Source organism: Mchenga conophoros, linkage group LG17 (genome assembly GCF_057382185.1).
Source record: "Mchenga conophoros isolate Kocher_MC1m ecotype Shallow Benthic linkage group LG17, M_conophoros_male_GT1.1, whole genome shotgun sequence".
Classification (NCBI taxonomy): domain Eukaryota; kingdom Metazoa; phylum Chordata; class Actinopteri; order Cichliformes; family Cichlidae; genus Mchenga; species Mchenga conophoros.
In genome coordinates, this window is record NC_140542.1 from 41,131,809 (window position 1) to 41,148,912 (window position 17,104).

A 17,104-nucleotide genomic window follows, 5' to 3' on the forward strand; every position below is an offset into this window, starting at 1 on the left:
CCGAGTAACCACATCTATGGCTGCGGGAGGAAGCTGGAGCGTCAGGAAACTGCACGAAAGCCCGGATGATGGATTCGCACTCAGACACGTGTATAAGTTACACGTTAACGTCAAAGCTACTTCTGGGTTATCAGTGTTATTCGTAACTTACGGTTAAACTACAAACACGGTCTTCCTCGCGAGTTAACTGAGCGCTAACGTTACATTTAACGGTGAACGACAAAGTGTGCCATCTTCAAATAGACCAGCTTCGGCATCGCTGACGTCGACGTCATCAAACCCCCTGTTGTGCTTTACGCTACAAGCAAGCGTGAGTGCAACAAGGAGGGCAGCCCGAGGGCAACTTTTCCGGTGAAACGTCACAAAAATAGCCTTTGGTGTTGCTCGAAAATGCGGCAGATAACGACGGAAAGAGCCGAACAAGATTATCAGCGGACGTCGAAAGAAAACGACACCGGTGAGACGACCGTAACCGGCATGGAAGGACAGGCCGTCCCCGATCCTAAACAGGAACCGGGCGACAACAACGACAGCAGGAAAGCGGAGACCAGCGGAGTGAGTGGCCGCGATGCGGCGGAGGAGCACGGAGACGCCCCGTCCCCCGTCCCCGACCAAGAAACCGCTCCGCGTACCGAAAAGTCGGCTGTTGGCGAAAGGGCCCCGAACCTCGAACTGTGTGAAGCCGCGAAAAGTCCCGCACAGGGCAGCTTGGCAAGTAGCACCGATTTCGCACAAGAGGGCTCCCGGGTGCTGAAACAAGAACAAAGAGAGGGGGGGAACGCGTCCGCCTCGCCGCCTGCTGACCACACAAAGACCGCGGACAAGCCTGAGCACGGCATCAAGAGACGGGCCAGCACGGAGCTCACCTCGTCGGACGGAGAGCCGCTCAGCCGGATGGATTCAGAAGACAGGTTTGTTGGACTGAGCGGTGGCCTTATCTTACAGCACCATGCCAAGTTCACAGCTTTGAAGCAGTTTGTTTACAGGTGAAAAATGTTCGCTTCCGCCGGGTCATGTAGTTCTTGAACGTCTCTATAGGACACGCTGGTCTGTATTTAGTCCTCTGTAGCGTGTAGTGTGGGGGGAGTGTTGGCTCACAGCAATGCTCGTTACACAAATATGATGTAGTCTCATGCTAATACTAAAGTACAGCTGACCTACATGTCTTTGTTCACCCCCCCGGGGGGGAACCATACCCTCACACGTGCCATCTACCTATGTGATCAATAAACCAGGATAAATTAGCCAAATAGGAGCAGATGTTTCATGAAGGTCACAGTCTGGGATCATTCTCGGTTGATAAGTCTTCTTTCTTTCTTGGATTTGTGAAATAAGCGTTTTATAAGCAGATGGACAGAAAACTCGCACACACTGGTTGTTGCAGATTTTTGGCATACAAGGATGCTTTCATGGAAACTTCTTGCAGCTGTTTTGTAAAAGCCTTCCAGAAGTAGTAACTGAGTATGGATGTATAACCAAGAGGCAGCTGCAGACAGTCGTTGTTTGTCGTGTAGGATTTGTGAGTCATTTTCTACATGTGGGTTTTTGTTGTTCTTTGTTAGTTGGGTTCTTGCTAATCATACATCCATTCTCTGTAAACTATACAGTTTCTTCCTTGTTGTGTCGAAAATATGATGACCACAACTGTAAAGCATGGAGAGTGAGGACCTTTTATAATGCTGAACTTTTTGGATGTGTAGGCTCTCACCACAAACGATTGTTGATAGCATGCTGGGGAACTTGAGTGTCGCTAGCTCCTAAAAATAAGATGCCCACTCTGTTTGCATGAATCAGCCTCCCTCCCAACAACACTCTTAATCAGCTTCTCTCTGCATCGTGTTGTTTTACTTTGGAACATGTCATTTCCTGTCAGCTCGGTTCTCTTCAGTTTTTATAAAGGCATAAACACAGATGACATCAGGTCTGAAAGTGGGACTGCCAACCGCCCTGTGGTTAGTGTTAGCAGTGAAACGTATGGAGGCAGTAAGAGACAGGTCTGCAGGGTTAGCCCGGGGTAAACGCGTCTCACGTGAAGTCTTTATTTGTGTGACACATTTTGACTAAAGTGGAAAAATAGACACCACCAACAGTTTTACACCAGCGGGTCCAATCAGTGGACAACACTCACGCAAAGAAGATGATGTAATTCATAATTTCCAAAAAACAAAACCCCAAACTGGCTGCTTTATGATGAAGCCCAGGTTATAGTGGTTGGTTTTACTGGTTAACTGAAGTTACTCTGTCAACTGTTCATCCACCAAACCGAGGTGACTGGTTTCCATCTGTCTTTGTCATGAGGGTCGAGGTTTAAAGAGCTTCGGCAGTTTGAGTTTAGACCTCGGTCTGTTTGTTTTATCAAATACTCGCTGAAAAGTCTACAGTTGTAAAATGGAGTTATCAGCAGGCTGATGTTATCTGACGGTGTTAGCTATGAGTATCAGCATTTCTAACAGCTGATCAATGGAAATGAAAAACTGAAGAAATGTCAGACAAACCTGTTTGTTTCGCTGGAATAAAAAAGCTCCCTGTAGAGGTTTTACACGTCACGCCGGTGTTGCTCGAGCTGTCGGCCACACTGCGCGTGATAATCACTCATACGTACTTTCACATGGAAATGATCACTGTTTTCTTCTTCCCCTCACAGTGCTGATATTCCGCTGCACATTGTTGTCCAACAATAATCAACGACAGATGTTTTTTTTTCCCCATTTTCTTTTTTCTGAAATAGGAAAAATGATCAGTTACGGGCATCAAATCAATACTGTAATTATTAGAAGTTACCGTGGTTTTCAAACATTCAGGTATCTGTTTCAAAGAAGATGTGACCATTTGAGCATTTTACATTTATCATCTTCATCTGCCTCCTCCAGCACTGCTCCCTCCGTCTCCTCTTCATCCTCTTCCTCCTCACCTAAAACCTCACTCCTGAGCTCTAGTTTGGCTTCTACCAAAGGAAAGTCTACATGAACGTATTTAATCTCGATATTGTTGTGATTGGTTATTTTCAGCAGACGTGCGACCCTCCCGTCTCTGGAAAGCTGACAAGAGAAGGCTAAACAACAACATAACGATCCAAGCTACCACACGTCTTAAACGTTTAAGCTCATTTCTCTCTGATCAACAGTTTGATTTAAGTTTATTTGCTATGTGCGAGTCAGCCCACGTGAATATCAGCGAACAGCAGCGCCTGCTGACACAAAACCCCAAACGTCCTCACCGGTGTTAATCAGAAGCTACGCCGACTCAGTGACAGCGCGTAATAAAAATCAGGTGCTGAGCAGTGACCGTGGTCCTCCACGGACTTACAGTCACATCCTGACACAAAGTGCTGATGAGCATTCAAACCTTTAGGCTTCACATCTCGTCCAGTGTCATTTGAGGGGTTGTTGATAACATACTGATATAAATTGTGTGCCGTGAAGTCGGGAGAAGGATGGCGTTACACTTCACAGCATCAGTAAGCACACTCGGAGGCCCAGTCATATTTATAGATCTTAGGGGTATTTACTTTGGCAGTTATTCTGAAGCATTATCCAAGTTATCTTTCATTTCTGCGATCAGCACGAAGGAAAACTGGTTTGTAAAATCATTTAAATGTAGTAAAACTGAGGAACTGTCCTCTAACATGACACAGCCAGGATCACCATCTCAGCCAGTGTTGAATCCCCCGCAGGCATCCTGCCATGGCTCTATTTCTGTATTGATGATGATCTGTGGTTACCTGTGAATTTTTAAGACTTGCGGTCTTCCTCACTTGAAGTAGTCCTTGTGAGAGCCAGGCCGTGCTCCAGTTAGCCAGTTTTTCACTGCACAGTGTGTCTTTATACTGTTTGAGGTCGTGACCTGTGACAGAAAGTAGCAACCAGACCCGTACACGATCAACTGTCACAAAAACAGCTGCCTGAAGGCGCTCAGTCATGAACCTCGTGGACTGGAGCCTGAACAGAGATTGAAAATGTGACGTCATTCAGGGGTAAAACCGCAAAGGATTCTGGGAACTCGTGGCAAGAGGTACTAGCGCACGCAGGCTTTCAATTGAAATCAGTTACACAGCGATAAAAAGAAACACAAAAATGTCAAGAAGCTGTTGTATTATTAACTGCAATAGCCGGTCGCATGACAGCCACGGGAAGCCGACGGGTAAAGAGATCGGTTGTTATCGGATTACGTCGTTGAAGAGAAATTGTTCAGCCATGTTTCCGAAGTAACAAAGACGCGACGGATGGCCTGGATTGCAGCCATTCAAAGAGCAAATATAACGTCCCAGAACACTCCAGCTCACAGGTTAGTCTGCTCCAAGCATTTACACGAAGGTCAGTCTGCTGTTGTAGTTAATGCGTCATTTTCTTAACATAATTGGTGATATAGGTTACAAGTCTGGCGCTGAACAGAAATTGTCGCGCTATGCTCCTTTATTTATTGTGTTTATTGTGCATAAATAGTGAATTGTCCTGACACAATATTGTGTTTCGCTTCTGTTATTATGGTACATTGACAAAAACATATACTTTTATTCACAGGATAAAACAGTTGTTTTGTATCACTAATTGCCCAGTGCGATTACAGCATACAGTATTATTGTCACTGCTACATTTCTGTGATGAACCAGAAATTATTTCCACTACTAATTAATTACCGTTGAGCTCAAAGGTCCTATTAATAAACGGTTAACGAATGTGTATTTATGACGACGATTTGTGAGACTGGTAAACTTATGATACGTACGATGGTCTTTCGTTCTACACGGTGCATTTCAAGGTCCTGCACCCATCCGTCGGTAAACTGTACCTGGGATTGTTGCAGTGACCTGAAGTTACTAAACTTCATGAGTGTATGCACTCACTCCAAGAACCGTATGATTATAAATCTGAGCGTGGTGAAAGTTGGGCAGCACGCTGACGTATTTTGTCCCTCTGTGTGCTCGTGAGGGTCTGACCCTTTCACTGGTTTGCTTTTTTTCCTCGTATCTTTTCTTTGACTTTTCATCAAGTCTGTCTTTGTACGGACCGGCATTGTTCTCCTTCGTTTTGTACAGAACCTTTTTGGGGGGCAAAGAAAAAGCAAGAATTTATTGGAACCGAAGAATGAACGTTTTGCGGTGCTGCAAATGCTTGCATTTGATGCGGTACTTGGATTGTTTTGTCACGAGTTCCCGGCATGCAATGCACGAAAGTCACGTGGTCTGTCAATCTCTACTGTCTGATGTGGTGTCAGACAGTTTTCCTACACATTAGTATTGGATAGTTTGGATATTGAGATAAATATTCATCGAGTTTTAAGAGTTTTTGTAAATCTTCTGGACTCACGGTCAATTTTCCCTCTAAGCTGCGCGCGTGCGCACTGCTGGCGTCTCTGCGCACAGAAAAAAAATTACCTGAATTGAAATTAAAATTAATATGTCAACAATTCTGTTTTGCAGTGTTAGTCAGTGACTGGCTGCTCCCGTATGGGATCAGAACGATGCCTCCTTATCCCATAGTCCAGCCAATGATGCGATTCACATTCGTGTATATATGCAGCTAATCAACGTGGTTGACTGACAGCGTCCTTATGTGCCGACACCGGTGTTTTAGCAAAGCGGCTGATGTGGAGTGAAGCCACGTTAATGACAACGTGTCCAACCATTGGAGATGTGAGCAGGACAGACGGAACAACTGACGGACAAAGTGTGGACTTTATACCAGTTTGTAAATCGTGTTGATCGGCCACGTAAAACCAGAGTTATGATAAAAATATCTGCAATGTTTGTTTTTCTTCCTGAATACTGTCGTTGTTTATATTTACTGCGGGAAGAAACTGTAAAAACGGCGTTTTATAAGGAAAACGCTCGAAAGCCTGTGAGCCAAAAAACCCACCAGCCTTTCCTATTGGTGGAAAAATGTACCATGTGGGCCAATCAAAAAATGGCAACATGGCATTTAGTTGTTTAGGAAGGGGGGAAGTTTTAGGAGTGACGGCGTGTTTGAGATGTGAGATGTTTGCGACGTTCAGCGTAAATCTTGTGTAGTCAGTGTGTAGTTAGTGTGTAGTGAGTGTGTAGTTAGTGTGTAGTGAGTGTGTAGTGTAGTCAGTAGTGTTGTGTTGTGTGTCAGAACAATGAGTCGCCTGCTGAGTGTTACAGGTGTTACAGCAGTGATACATCTGCTGCTGTCAGGCCTGCAGGTATCAGGCTGTTGTTCTCCTTCATCTCATAGTGGACAGAAATTATTTTTGGAGCGGCACAAATAATCTGTGTGGCATCAGATTTGATGCAGAACAGCTGATTGTTCTGTAAATAGTTTGAAATGTTTGTTTAAAAAACGCCTTGGCTGCATTTTTAGGTAAACAGCTGCAAAACACTTTGTTGTTTGCAAAACTCAGTAACTTTTTTGAAGAAGTAACTATAATTTAGATCATCCAACCATAGGCTCCTAGCACAACCTAGGACTCGAATGAAGTCGAGAGGCGACCGGGCCTTTGCATCCGTGGCACCCAGACTCTGGAATAACCTCCCCGTTCATATTCGCACTGCCGAGTCTATCCAGTCTTTTAAATTACGTCTTAAAACTTATTTTTTTACTTTGGCTTTTGATTCTGTCTAGTTGGCTGTTTTAGCTTGTTGTGTTGTTACCTATTGTTTGTTGTCCTCTTCTATTGTTTGTTTTAACTGTCTCATGTTTTTATTGACTGTGAAGCACTATGGTCAACACTGTTGTTTTTAATATGTGCTATATAAATAAATTTTGATTTGATATAATTAATTGCCCAACATTGTCTGCAAATACAGTAAATAATGACCAGAGTTACAGACTCTCTCCCAGACCACAGCTGTGTACAGCTGTGGAGAAGGCTCTGTTCCTAAACTGGTTTTAGTGGTTCATCCTGCACTGACCCCACCCATCAGTTGGGTGACGAGTGAAATAAAATACTTGACATGCATTTATTTTCATTCTGTCAGATCATATTTTGATTTCTCGTCTTTTGTGTGTGTTTCAGTATCAGCTCCACTCTGATGGACATGGAGAGCACAGCGTCCAGCGGTCGCTCCACCCCCGCTATGCTGAACGGTCACACAGGTGGAGTAGCAGGGAGTGGTTCACTGGTGGCAGGGGGCAAATCTCTGAGCTACACCTGCTGCTGGGATCACTGCCAGCTGCTGTTTCCCAGCAGCCCTGACCTGGCTGAGCACATCAGAGCAACACATGTGGATGGACAGAGAGGCGGGGTCAGTGACACGTTACTGTGTGTGTTGGTTTCAGATGGGTGGTTAGAGGCCAGGCGAGCCATCGTAATGTCAAACCAGAGGTTCCAGTCAGAAACAGCAGATGGTGAAAATGGAGTCTGGACTCAAAACGAGGTTCAACAGACCAACATGTGATCTGGAGTTTCAGCTGTGTGCTGGATTCATACGTCAGAGTAGTTTTGATAGACGCGACGTGTTCGAGTTACACTGAGCTGCCTGTAACAACCTTTGGTTAAGCAGTCATGAGCTCTACCAGGCGACCGCCACTGTTCAGAAAATAAAAAGTGCTAATGCCCACAAAGAAAGAGGAAGTGTGAATTTGGTTTGTTTTCAGTGTTTTTCTGTCTTCTAACCCACCTCCCTGCATTTAGTAGTGAGGGTGCAGAAAAAGAGAACTTCCTCTTAGTATCGTGTAATGTGTGTAATAATGCATAAGTAATGAAGGTACACACAGTATTTATTTAGCACTAGGGTAGACTTTAAGCGACACCGTTTATTTGCCTTCATACCAGCACGTTTCATTCACCCCCGGTGTGAATGTGGGGTTCAGTGTTCACCACCTCCTGAGTAAAACCGGCTGGTTGTGTTTGGACTGATATTTGCTCTATTAAAGCTTTGTGCCAGTCAGTTTGATCCCAAACACAAGGAGAGAAGTAAAACTGGAATAAAGATGTTTGATTGACGTGGAGGTTTGATTTATTCCAGCAGGAAATACGTTTCTGTTGGTCAGAAGAAAGAAGAGGACAACATAAACGAACACAGCCTTAGATGCATTACTGTGGCTCGTCAGCAGTTTGCTGGCTAACCCAAACTAAAGTTGTCTTGCTGGGAGCTTCTGGTTTATCGAGGTTACTGATTGGTTGAATCCTGCTAACGTGTTGCTAATGACAGGCATGCACACATTTTTAAATTTGATGACGTTTTTTAATATTCACTTCAGTTCAGTTTTATTTATATAGCACCAAATCACGACGACAGTCGCCTCAAGGTGCTTTATATGGTAGAGCCTGTAGTGAGGGGACGGTCTCGTTATCGCTCGTGTAAACCTGGTCAGACGTCGGCACTAATGCGCGGTGCATGTTAGTGTGCAGCTCTAGCTCTGCCGCAGTAATGTGTCTTTGTGTTTGTGCCCACAGGTGTTTGTGTGTCTGTGGAAGGGCTGCAAAGTCTACAACACGCCATCCACCAGCCAGAGCTGGCTGCAGAGACACATGCTGACCCACAGTGGAGACAAACCTTTTAAGGTGATCGCACACAGCTGACGTCACGCACGTCACCGTGTCTGTTAGTCTGCCTCGCTCGCGCACTCATGTCTGTGTTTCCTCCAGTGTGTAGTCGGGGGCTGCAACGCCACGTTTGCTTCCCAGGGGGGGCTCGCACGCCACGTCCCCACGCACTTCAGCTCCCAGAGCTCGTCCAAAATGTCCAGCCAGAGTAAAGTCAAAGAGGAATCTCCATCCAAGGCCGGCCTCAACAAGAGGAGGAAGCTGAAGAACAAGCACAGGCGCTCGCTCCGTACGTACCGCACACACGCACAGCGTCCCTCCAGGTTCACACGTTAAATGAATTCATCGTTTCGTCTTTCTAGCACGACCTCACGACTTCTTTGACGCTCAGACCATGGACGCCATCCGCCACCGAGCCATCCTTCTCAATCTAGCAACACACATCGAGAGCCTGGGTAATGGACACAGTGTAGTCTTCCACAGCACGGTAATCACACACACACAGACACACACACATAGCAAACACACAAAGTCCTGTGCAGGTGTGATGCCATGTTTTGTGCGTGTTCAGGTAATTGCCAAAAGGAAGGAGGACTCTGGGAAAGTGAAGGTCCTGTTGCACTGGACACCTGAGGACATGTAAGTCCTCCCCAGCTTCAGTTACACAGAACAGGCCAGGCTGAGTGGGGGAACCCACAGTGTTAAACATGCATGTTAGTGTAACCGTGTTGTCGTTCGCGTCAGACTGCCCGACGTGTGGGTGAACGAGAGCGACAGAGTGCAGCAGAAGACCAAGGTGGTTCATCTGTCCAAGCTGCCCTCAGACACGGCTGTCCTCCTGGACCCGAACATCTACAGGTACGCCTGCAAAGATGCTTTTAGATGCTGACAGAAAAAGAAAACAGCTCTGATGTTTTTACCGTTTCTCTTGCAGAATGTTCTTCTGAGCGGCTCGTGGTGACCTCGGCTGTCGCTCCCTCGTCGGTGGGACGTAGAGGGACTTGTTTGTTGTGATTCGTGTAGCCTCCAGTGTTTTCTACATTAGGTGCTGACTTTACTGAGTGTATGTAAGTGTAAGTAACACAACTAGGCTGGAAACTGACAGCTGTAACTGTAGAGAGAAGCAGTCTTTGTAAATACAGGAGATTTGTAATATATTTTTATACTTTGGATTTTACCTGGACTGTAGATAGACGTCTTTTTTCTGCCAGAACATTTTGGATATTTTAAAAGAGGATATGTTCATCGTGCATACACTGACACTGTTCTGTATGATGTCATTAAACTTGTCCAGTGTCCACCTGCTCTGAAGTCTTTACCTCCTAAAAATCTAACATAATAATATATTATGTTAGATTATAATTTGTTTATATAATAATTATAATCTAACATAATATATTATGTTAGATCTGTACCCACATATATGAATGTATGTGTGTATGTGTATATATATATTTATATATTATATATATATATAATATATTATGATGTAATATATTACTAGTATACTATTACTAATATTAGCTATTATCTATATTTTATAATATATATAGATTTTATAATAAAATCTTATTTTATTTAGTATATAATAAAAAAATATAATAATTAGATTAGATATTATTAATTATATATTATGTTAGAGTCATCTGTATGATGACAACCTTCCACTTATCCCTAGATAATCATTCAGGATACTGGCCCCCCAAGGACTAGAGTTTGAACTTGATGAACAATGAGCATTTTAATAATCTACATTATTATTAATATTAAATAAATTAATATTAAATAAATTCTAACAACAGCTGATCAAGCTTAAACGTGCTGCTGTTGTTTAGCCCGACCTCCGCTGGTTTCCTGTTTCTGGCGCAGAGAAAAGCCGATCAGCTGATCATTGATCAGTTTCATGATTGAATTAGCAACTTTCTAGCTGAAGTAGTACGGCACAAATCGCGTTCCTTTTCATCTCAACTTTAAAGTTCGACCTCCTCGGCTGTAATTGGTCCAGTCCAGAGTCGATCATGACCAACTGGCCAATCCACCACCTTTCATTTATACCGTTAAAAAGAAAAGAAATAAAACCCCATCGGCCCATAAAAACGAAAACTGACGAGCAAATTCATCCTGAGACTGAGTATGCAAACTCAGGCTCTGTCCCAATTCAGGGTCCGCACGCTTGAAGTACGCATTTTAAGTGCGATTACGTCACCGCCACGCGACGACGGCTGTCCCAATCCGAAGTGTACTTCAAATGCATACTCCAAATGCGCCGTCGATTTCCCCAAATATCAAGCGTGGTCCGGTGCACGCTTCGTGGTCCCATATATCCCACAATTCATAGCGCGGCGGTGGGTGTGGATAATTTTGCCGCAAAATACGGCAGAAGGGAGCAGTCGAAGAGTGAACTGTCAAAATACTGAATATGACGTCACTTATTTATGTGCGAATGTTTAATAATGAAGAACATTAAAACATTGCTGTTGGCCACATGTCGGCAAAGTTGTGTGACATTAGTGATGTTTGTACTTTCAGCGTTAACTTGGTTTTAAAGTATATATATCATAATAATCTGACAATACTATAATATTGGCCATATTTATATTTACATTACCACAGTGGGATGATTTTAGTCTCATGAACAACTAATTGTTATTTACTGACTAATCTTGAAATGACTGCTCAGTACAGAAATGAAGCCCAACAATCATGTTTTACAGTCCCGTGGTCTCTAGTGATGGGACGTTCTGTATCGAGGCTTCGAAGCTTGTGTCGAGTAATTGAGGGAGCGTTTCCGCGATGCGCGTATCGAGGCTTGCATCATTTATGGGAGGAGCTGAAAATGATGACGTCCGAAGCCTCGCTGCCCGGCTGTACCACGTGACTGGTTCATGAAGTGGTTCGAACTTTGCCGCGAGATATGACAGCGATATAAACCCCTCAGACTTCATTCAAAATGTGGGTGTTTGATGGAGAGTTGTTAGTGAGAGTTTGGAGACAGTTTGGAGGTTTATGAGAGTGAGGAGAGAAAGTCAGGAGAGAATGGAGCCAGCTAAGAAGAGGAGGATGTCCTCCCCTGTGTGGGAACATTTTGATCTTATTCCTCCCAACAAAGTATGTAAATTTCTACAGAAGATGTATTTTCATAATACTGATGGTGCAATACAATTTATGTTAAGCTGTCTTGACTTTTGTACAAGGTGAAGTGTTTGCTATGTGCCAGGGAGCTGGGCTATAACAACAACACCTCATCCATGCTTAGGCACTACAGAGCTTTGCATGAGAATAAGGGGGACACCGATTGTGGAGCAAGACCAGGTGAGCCATCAAATGCAATGATAATATAGCATGCAGTGATGTTACTAAATGATATAACAATATTATACAACTGTTATAAGTTACGTGTGTGATATTTATATTTGTGCTTTGTTCTCCTGAGGAAAGACAAAGACAATCTCAAATAGATGAAGATCTGGTTAGCATGGTGATTGAGGACTCCCAGCCATTTAGCATTGTGGAGGACAAAGGATTCAAAAGATTTGTTAAATCATTAAATCCTAGCTATGTTCTCCCCACTGAAAAGGTCATAAAAGCAGTGAAAATTTAGTTTTTACAGAATAAAATGTGAACAGGCAGGAGTGTGTAGCTGTCCATACCTCAACGTTACAAAAGCACAACTACTGTCCACACCCCAACCACACCTCACCTCACAGTAAATGATCATTTCCATTTTAAGCATTTCCAAATGATCATTTTCCATACTGCCAGTATAAATATAAACAGTATACTGCCATCACTACAATATACATGTTTTACACACTCCTTTTGTTGTTGACATTTACAGGCTGTGTGCAAAAGGCCACACTCTTCAAATTCATGCCAACTAATATTTTTACGTCCAGTAGGTGTCCTACTGCAGTTTCTCAACAGCTCAGTTACTTCTTAAAACAGAATAATTGCTACGATGCCTTCCAGTCAGGTTTTAGACAGAACCACAGCACTGAAACCGCTCTGACCAAAGTGTTTAATGACATATGTCTGAATACAGACAGTGGAAAAATGTCAGTCCTAGTTTTACTGGATCTCAGTGCAGCATTTGATACAGTTGACCACAACATATTACTCAAACGACTGGAGAACTGGACAGGTCTTTCAGGAACTGTACTAAACTGGTTCAAAACATACGTAGAAAACAGGAAATACTTTGTATCAATAGGTAACTTCACATCTGAGCAGACAAGTATCACATGTGGAGTTCCCCAAGGTTCCATCTTGGGACCCCTTCTGTTTAACATCTACATGCTCCCACTGGCACAGATTATAAACAACAACAAAATAAACTATCACAGCTATGCAGATGACACACAAATATATATCACAATGTCACCAGGAGACCGAGGCCCTGTACAGGCTCTTGGTAAATGCATTGAGGAAATCAATGACTGGTTGTGCCACAATTTTCTCCAGCTAAACAAAAACAAAACTGAGGTAATAGTCTTTGGCGCCAAAGAAAAACGATTACAGGTCACCAGAGAACTTCAATCTATACATCTAAAAACCACAAACCAGGCGAGAAATTTGGGTGTAGTGATGGATGCAGACCTAAACTTAGAAAAACACATTAAGACAATAACAAAGTCAGCTTACTATCACCTCAAGAATATATCAAGGATAAAAGATCTGATGTCTCAACAGGACCTGGAAAAACTAGTCCATGCATTCATCTTTAGTAGGCTTGATTACTGTAACAGCATCTTTACAGGTCTACCTAAAAAATCAGTCAGACAACTACAGCTCATTCAGAACTCTGCTGCTCGAGTCCTCACTAAGACCAAAAAAGTGGACCACATCAGTCCAGCTCTGAGGTCCTTACACTGGCTGCCTGTCCGTCAGAGGATAGACTTTAAAGTTCTGATGCTGGCCTATAAAGCTCTGAATGGTTTAGGACCAAAATACATCAGTGACCTCCTGACCCAGTATGAACCATCCAGATCCCTCAGGTCATCTGGATCCGGTCTTTTATCAGTTCCCAGAGTCAGAACCAGACACGGAGAAGCTGCATTCAGCTTTTATGCTCCTTATATCTGGAACAAACTCCCAGAAAGCCTCAGATCAGCTGAAACACTCAGTTTATTTAAATCCAGGTTGAAGACTCACCTGTTCTCAGCTGCATTTGAATAAAGCACCAAATCCACACTTTAAGCTTAAATTTCAAAACTTACATTTAACTACTGATTTTATCTACTGTTCTGATTTTATCTGTTTTGATTTTATATACTGTTTTGTTTGTTTGTTTGTTTGTTTGTTTGTTTGTTAATTAGTTAGTTAGTTTATTTGCTTGTTTTAATCAATTTTAAATCATGCTTTTTATTTGTTCTTGTTTCTAATGTCTCTGTAAAGCACTTTGAATCACCTTGTTGTTGAATTGTGCTATACAAATAAACTTGCCTTGCCTTGCCTTACTAGAGCAAATGAAGCTTCAAGAAGCTTTGCGCTGGGATGAACCAATTGGATGAAAAGCTTCAGTGCTTCATGAATCTTCATCTGCCCATCACTAGTGGTCTCAGCCTCAGATACTCAACTAATCAAAGTGATGTCATGACGAAAATGCATGACTAACAAAACATTTGTTTCTCCTTCATTTCTGTCAAACAATGCTGTATGTAACATTACTCGCGGTTAGTATCATGGTTGCTAGGCAACCCGAACAGCGCGACGAAGGCTAGACCGTCCCATTTCACAAGCCTCTTACTTCCGCACTTCTCGTACAGTACACACCGTACGTAGTACGCGTAGTGCGCGTACTTCAAGCGACACAACCTCAGCCTGCTTGGATAAAAGCAAAACGTTCAGATGTTTGTACCTACATCCGACCTATGCTATGCTAGCGTGAATACATAGCATGTATATAGTTTTACGCTGCTGTGATCACAGAACAGTCCGCGTTTTCTAATTTTTAACATTTATTACGACAGGAACAAATCGTTTTTCAAAACGCCGAGAAAAAAAAGACAACACCGACGTCATATTTAGCAGCCGGAAGTATCATGACGCATTCCTGACGTCTGGAGAATGGCTGGGCTGCTGAAGAAGGTATGAGTAAAGGTCATGTCTTGTTTTAATGTAAGAAACACAATAAAACAGCTGTATTAGTTTTATTAAGGTGACGGTACTGTCACCTCCGTTTGCGCGCTGTGCATGTTGTGCTAGCATGCTAACTTGATAAGGAGCTAGCACGGCAGTGTCCGGTCAGAGCAGGTGGCAAACTAAAGGAAAGCTCACCGAACACTTTGAATCCGGTCCCACGGTTAAGTCAGCCGAACACCCGTGGGAGCTTTTGAAGAAACTGGTTAAGCCATACTTCCCTTACATGGCTAACTGGAGACCCGAATCTGGACCAACAGACCTGGAAAATAAAATCCCTGCTCAGTGCAAACCTGCCTGTAATGTTAATAAAGTGCACATATTTGAAGGTGAGGGCTGATGGATTTCAGAGAATGTTTTTTAAGGAAGTTCCACATTAGCAGGGAAATGTTGTTGGAGGTGATTAAGAACCACAAGTGTCTCGTCCAAGTCATAAAACCAGCTGTGGAGCTGGTTGTTGACAGTGCGAGCAGACAGACTGAGGGTTGGTTTAGGCCGAGTGCCGATGCTGGAGTCACGTGGTTAAAGGTGAAAGCATTGACATTAGCCACTCTTGGACAGCTCTCCTTTTCCTCTCTTCCAGACGACCGGCTTGGTTGGCCTGGCAGTGTCTCAAAATCCACAGGAGGTGAGCAGCTGATGGTGACTGCACCACATACCTCATTTTTAATCTTTCCCATCGCCTGACTGTGACCAGACTAGTCCTGGATCACACTCGTGTTATCCGTGTGCCGTTTATGGAGCTGTCATTGAAGCTGAGGGAGTTGAGCAGTGTACTCACCCTGTGCTGTTCCTCTCAGCGTCTCAGGATCCTCTACACAAAGATCCTGGCGTCCTTGCAGACCATGCCGCAGGACGCTGCTTACAGGAAGTACACGGAGCAGCTGGTCAATGAGCGCTTCAGCCACGTGAAAACGGTCAGTGTGTGAGCAGACAGACGAATGACAGAGGAGCTTAGATGAACTGACAGGATTTGTGTTCTTCACAGGAACCCGATGTTGAGAAGCTTGAGAAGAAAATTAACTGCGGTCAGATTGAAGAGGTCATTTTCCAGGTAGGTGCGGTCAGTCTGCCTCACTCTGATCAAAGTGATGAAGCTGAGTGGAAAACTCTTCATGTACAAACCTAAAAGTCACGACTTCGTGTTCAGCTCGAGTGCAGAGGGGTGTATGACATATATAGCCTACATACATGAACACAGTGACAAGCTTAGTAACGGAAGGTGTTGGAGCGCAGGTCCAGATCATTCTGGTTCACTTTAATCCAGGGATTAAAATTGAATCCCTGGATTAAAGTGATTCCGACTGGTTTGAAGACTGCTAATACGCTGCTGGTAGTACTGTATTGCTCCCAGGTCTTTAAATGAGCGCGTGGCTTTGTACAGACTGCTGCCTCTTTTATTCTGAGAGTGCTTTTCTCACCAGAGTAGCTGACACACTCGTAGTACAGAGTTACTGTTTGTTTCACACTGAAGTCGACATTAAATCACTGATGTGTTCGGTTGGTTCCCGTCAGCCTTCATACAGACCGGACGGTCTCGGTGAATATGTGAACGCAGTTGTCTCAACTTAACTAAAAAGTATGGTTGCTTTACAGTATTAGTGTATACATTAGTATTTGTGGCTGATGATTTTTTTCCTGCGCGCAGGCTGAGTGTGAGCTGGCGTTATCGAGGAAGATGTCCGAGTGGAAGCCGTGGGAGCCGCTGGTAGAGGAGCCGCCCCCCAACCAGTGGAAGTGGCCCATCTGAGTCTGCGTGTGTAGTGTTCCTGTCATACTGTCTGTGAAGGCAAAACCTGTGCTTTCAATGAAGTACTACATTAAAGTTTTGGAAATATTGCCTTTATTCAGATGAGTTTTTGATGTGTGTCACAAATTATTACTTTTATATCAGCAAGTCTGTTCTAAGAAGCTGCGTTGTCCTCCTCTGTGGTTCGGACGAGGCTCTCTGCTGTTACTGCTGAGATTACTTTTACTGTAAATACTCTCTCTCGACCCCTGGACCACACTTGTTAAAAAATGAGCAGATTATTTGTGGACCCAAACACAGGTCAGGTGCTGGTAGCCCTCTGTAACAGCTGGAGCATGATGGGATAGATGGGGGCGAACTCCTTCCCCTGCCGAACCCTGACTGACTGCACGTAGGCCTCCAGAGCGCCCCTGAGAGGACAGACAGAGTGAGCACATCTGTTATCACAGTGCACACAAATCAGTTGTCATATCTGACTTGTATCCAGCGAGGTGTTCAAGGTCAGTGTAAAGAGTTGGTGCCTCAAAACTGCGAGTCTTACAAGAACAGTGTGCATTTTTAACACGTGTCACATTTGGCCTCTGACCTTCAAGGTCGACAGACTTGAAGGTCAAGGCGATAATAATGCAGCATACAGCCATTTAAAACATTGTTTGTACTGGCAGTTGGTAGGGAACACATGGGGATTCTAAATATGGTGTTTTTGGACCTCTCACTACTTCAAGCTCAAACTAAATGTCTGTTTGATCTTCCTTTGAAGCCAAAATG

At 43.7% G+C, this 17,104-nt stretch overlaps 3 protein-coding genes across 3 annotated transcripts in view; 2 read left to right on the forward strand and 1 right to left on the reverse strand.

The window, feature by feature from the left end:
* LOC146556008 (zinc finger protein aebp2-like) lies at positions 1-9,746 on the forward strand. The gene is made up of 8 exons (XM_085252365.1): positions 1-911; positions 6,976-7,204; positions 8,359-8,466; positions 8,551-8,737; positions 8,811-8,935; positions 9,020-9,087; positions 9,193-9,306; positions 9,383-9,746. Exons 1-8 carry the CDS (start codon positions 391-393, stop codon positions 9,393-9,395), a joined length of 1,365 nt encoding a protein of 454 aa, XP_085108491.1. The 5' UTR covers positions 1-390; the 3' UTR covers positions 9,396-9,746.
* Positions 9,747-14,285: 4,539 nt separating this feature from the next.
* ndufa5 (NADH:ubiquinone oxidoreductase subunit A5) lies at positions 14,286-16,432 on the forward strand. Its single transcript, XM_085252578.1, has 5 exons — positions 14,286-14,535; positions 15,170-15,214; positions 15,387-15,503; positions 15,575-15,640; positions 16,235-16,432. Exons 1-5 carry the CDS (start codon positions 14,515-14,517, stop codon positions 16,334-16,336), a joined length of 351 nt encoding a protein of 116 aa, XP_085108704.1. The 5' UTR covers positions 14,286-14,514; the 3' UTR covers positions 16,337-16,432.
* cog5 (component of oligomeric golgi complex 5) overlaps positions 16,413-17,104 on the reverse strand; it is a 79,733-nt gene continuing 79,041 nt past the window's right edge. Inside the window, exon 22 of the mRNA XM_085252575.1 lies at positions 16,413-16,746. Coding sequence (XP_085108701.1) covers positions 16,638-16,746 — 109 coding nt within the window. The 3' untranslated portion in view covers positions 16,413-16,637. The remainder of the gene's footprint in view (positions 16,747-17,104) is intronic.

Bases quoted from the DNA above. Each gene is read 5' to 3' on its own strand.
- ndufa5 (XM_085252578.1), top strand. From the start codon at position 14,515: ATGGCTGGGCTGCTGAAGAAG. The intron at 14,536-15,169 runs GTATGAGTAAAG...CCTCTCTTCCAG, and splicing joins TGGCTGGGCTGCTGAAGAAG to ACGACCGGCTTGGTTGGCCT. The intron at 15,215-15,386 runs GTGAGCAGCTGA...TGTTCCTCTCAG, and splicing joins TGTCTCAAAATCCACAGGAG to CGTCTCAGGATCCTCTACAC.
- LOC146556008 (XM_085252365.1), top strand. From the start codon at position 391: ATGCGGCAGATAACGACGGAAAGAGCCGAACAAGATTATCAGCGGACG. The intron at 912-6,975 runs GTTTGTTGGACT...TGTGTGTTTCAG, and splicing joins CGGATGGATTCAGAAGACAG to TATCAGCTCCACTCTGATGG. The intron at 7,205-8,358 runs GTCAGTGACACG...TTGTGCCCACAG, and splicing joins TGGATGGACAGAGAGGCGGG to GTGTTTGTGTGTCTGTGGAA.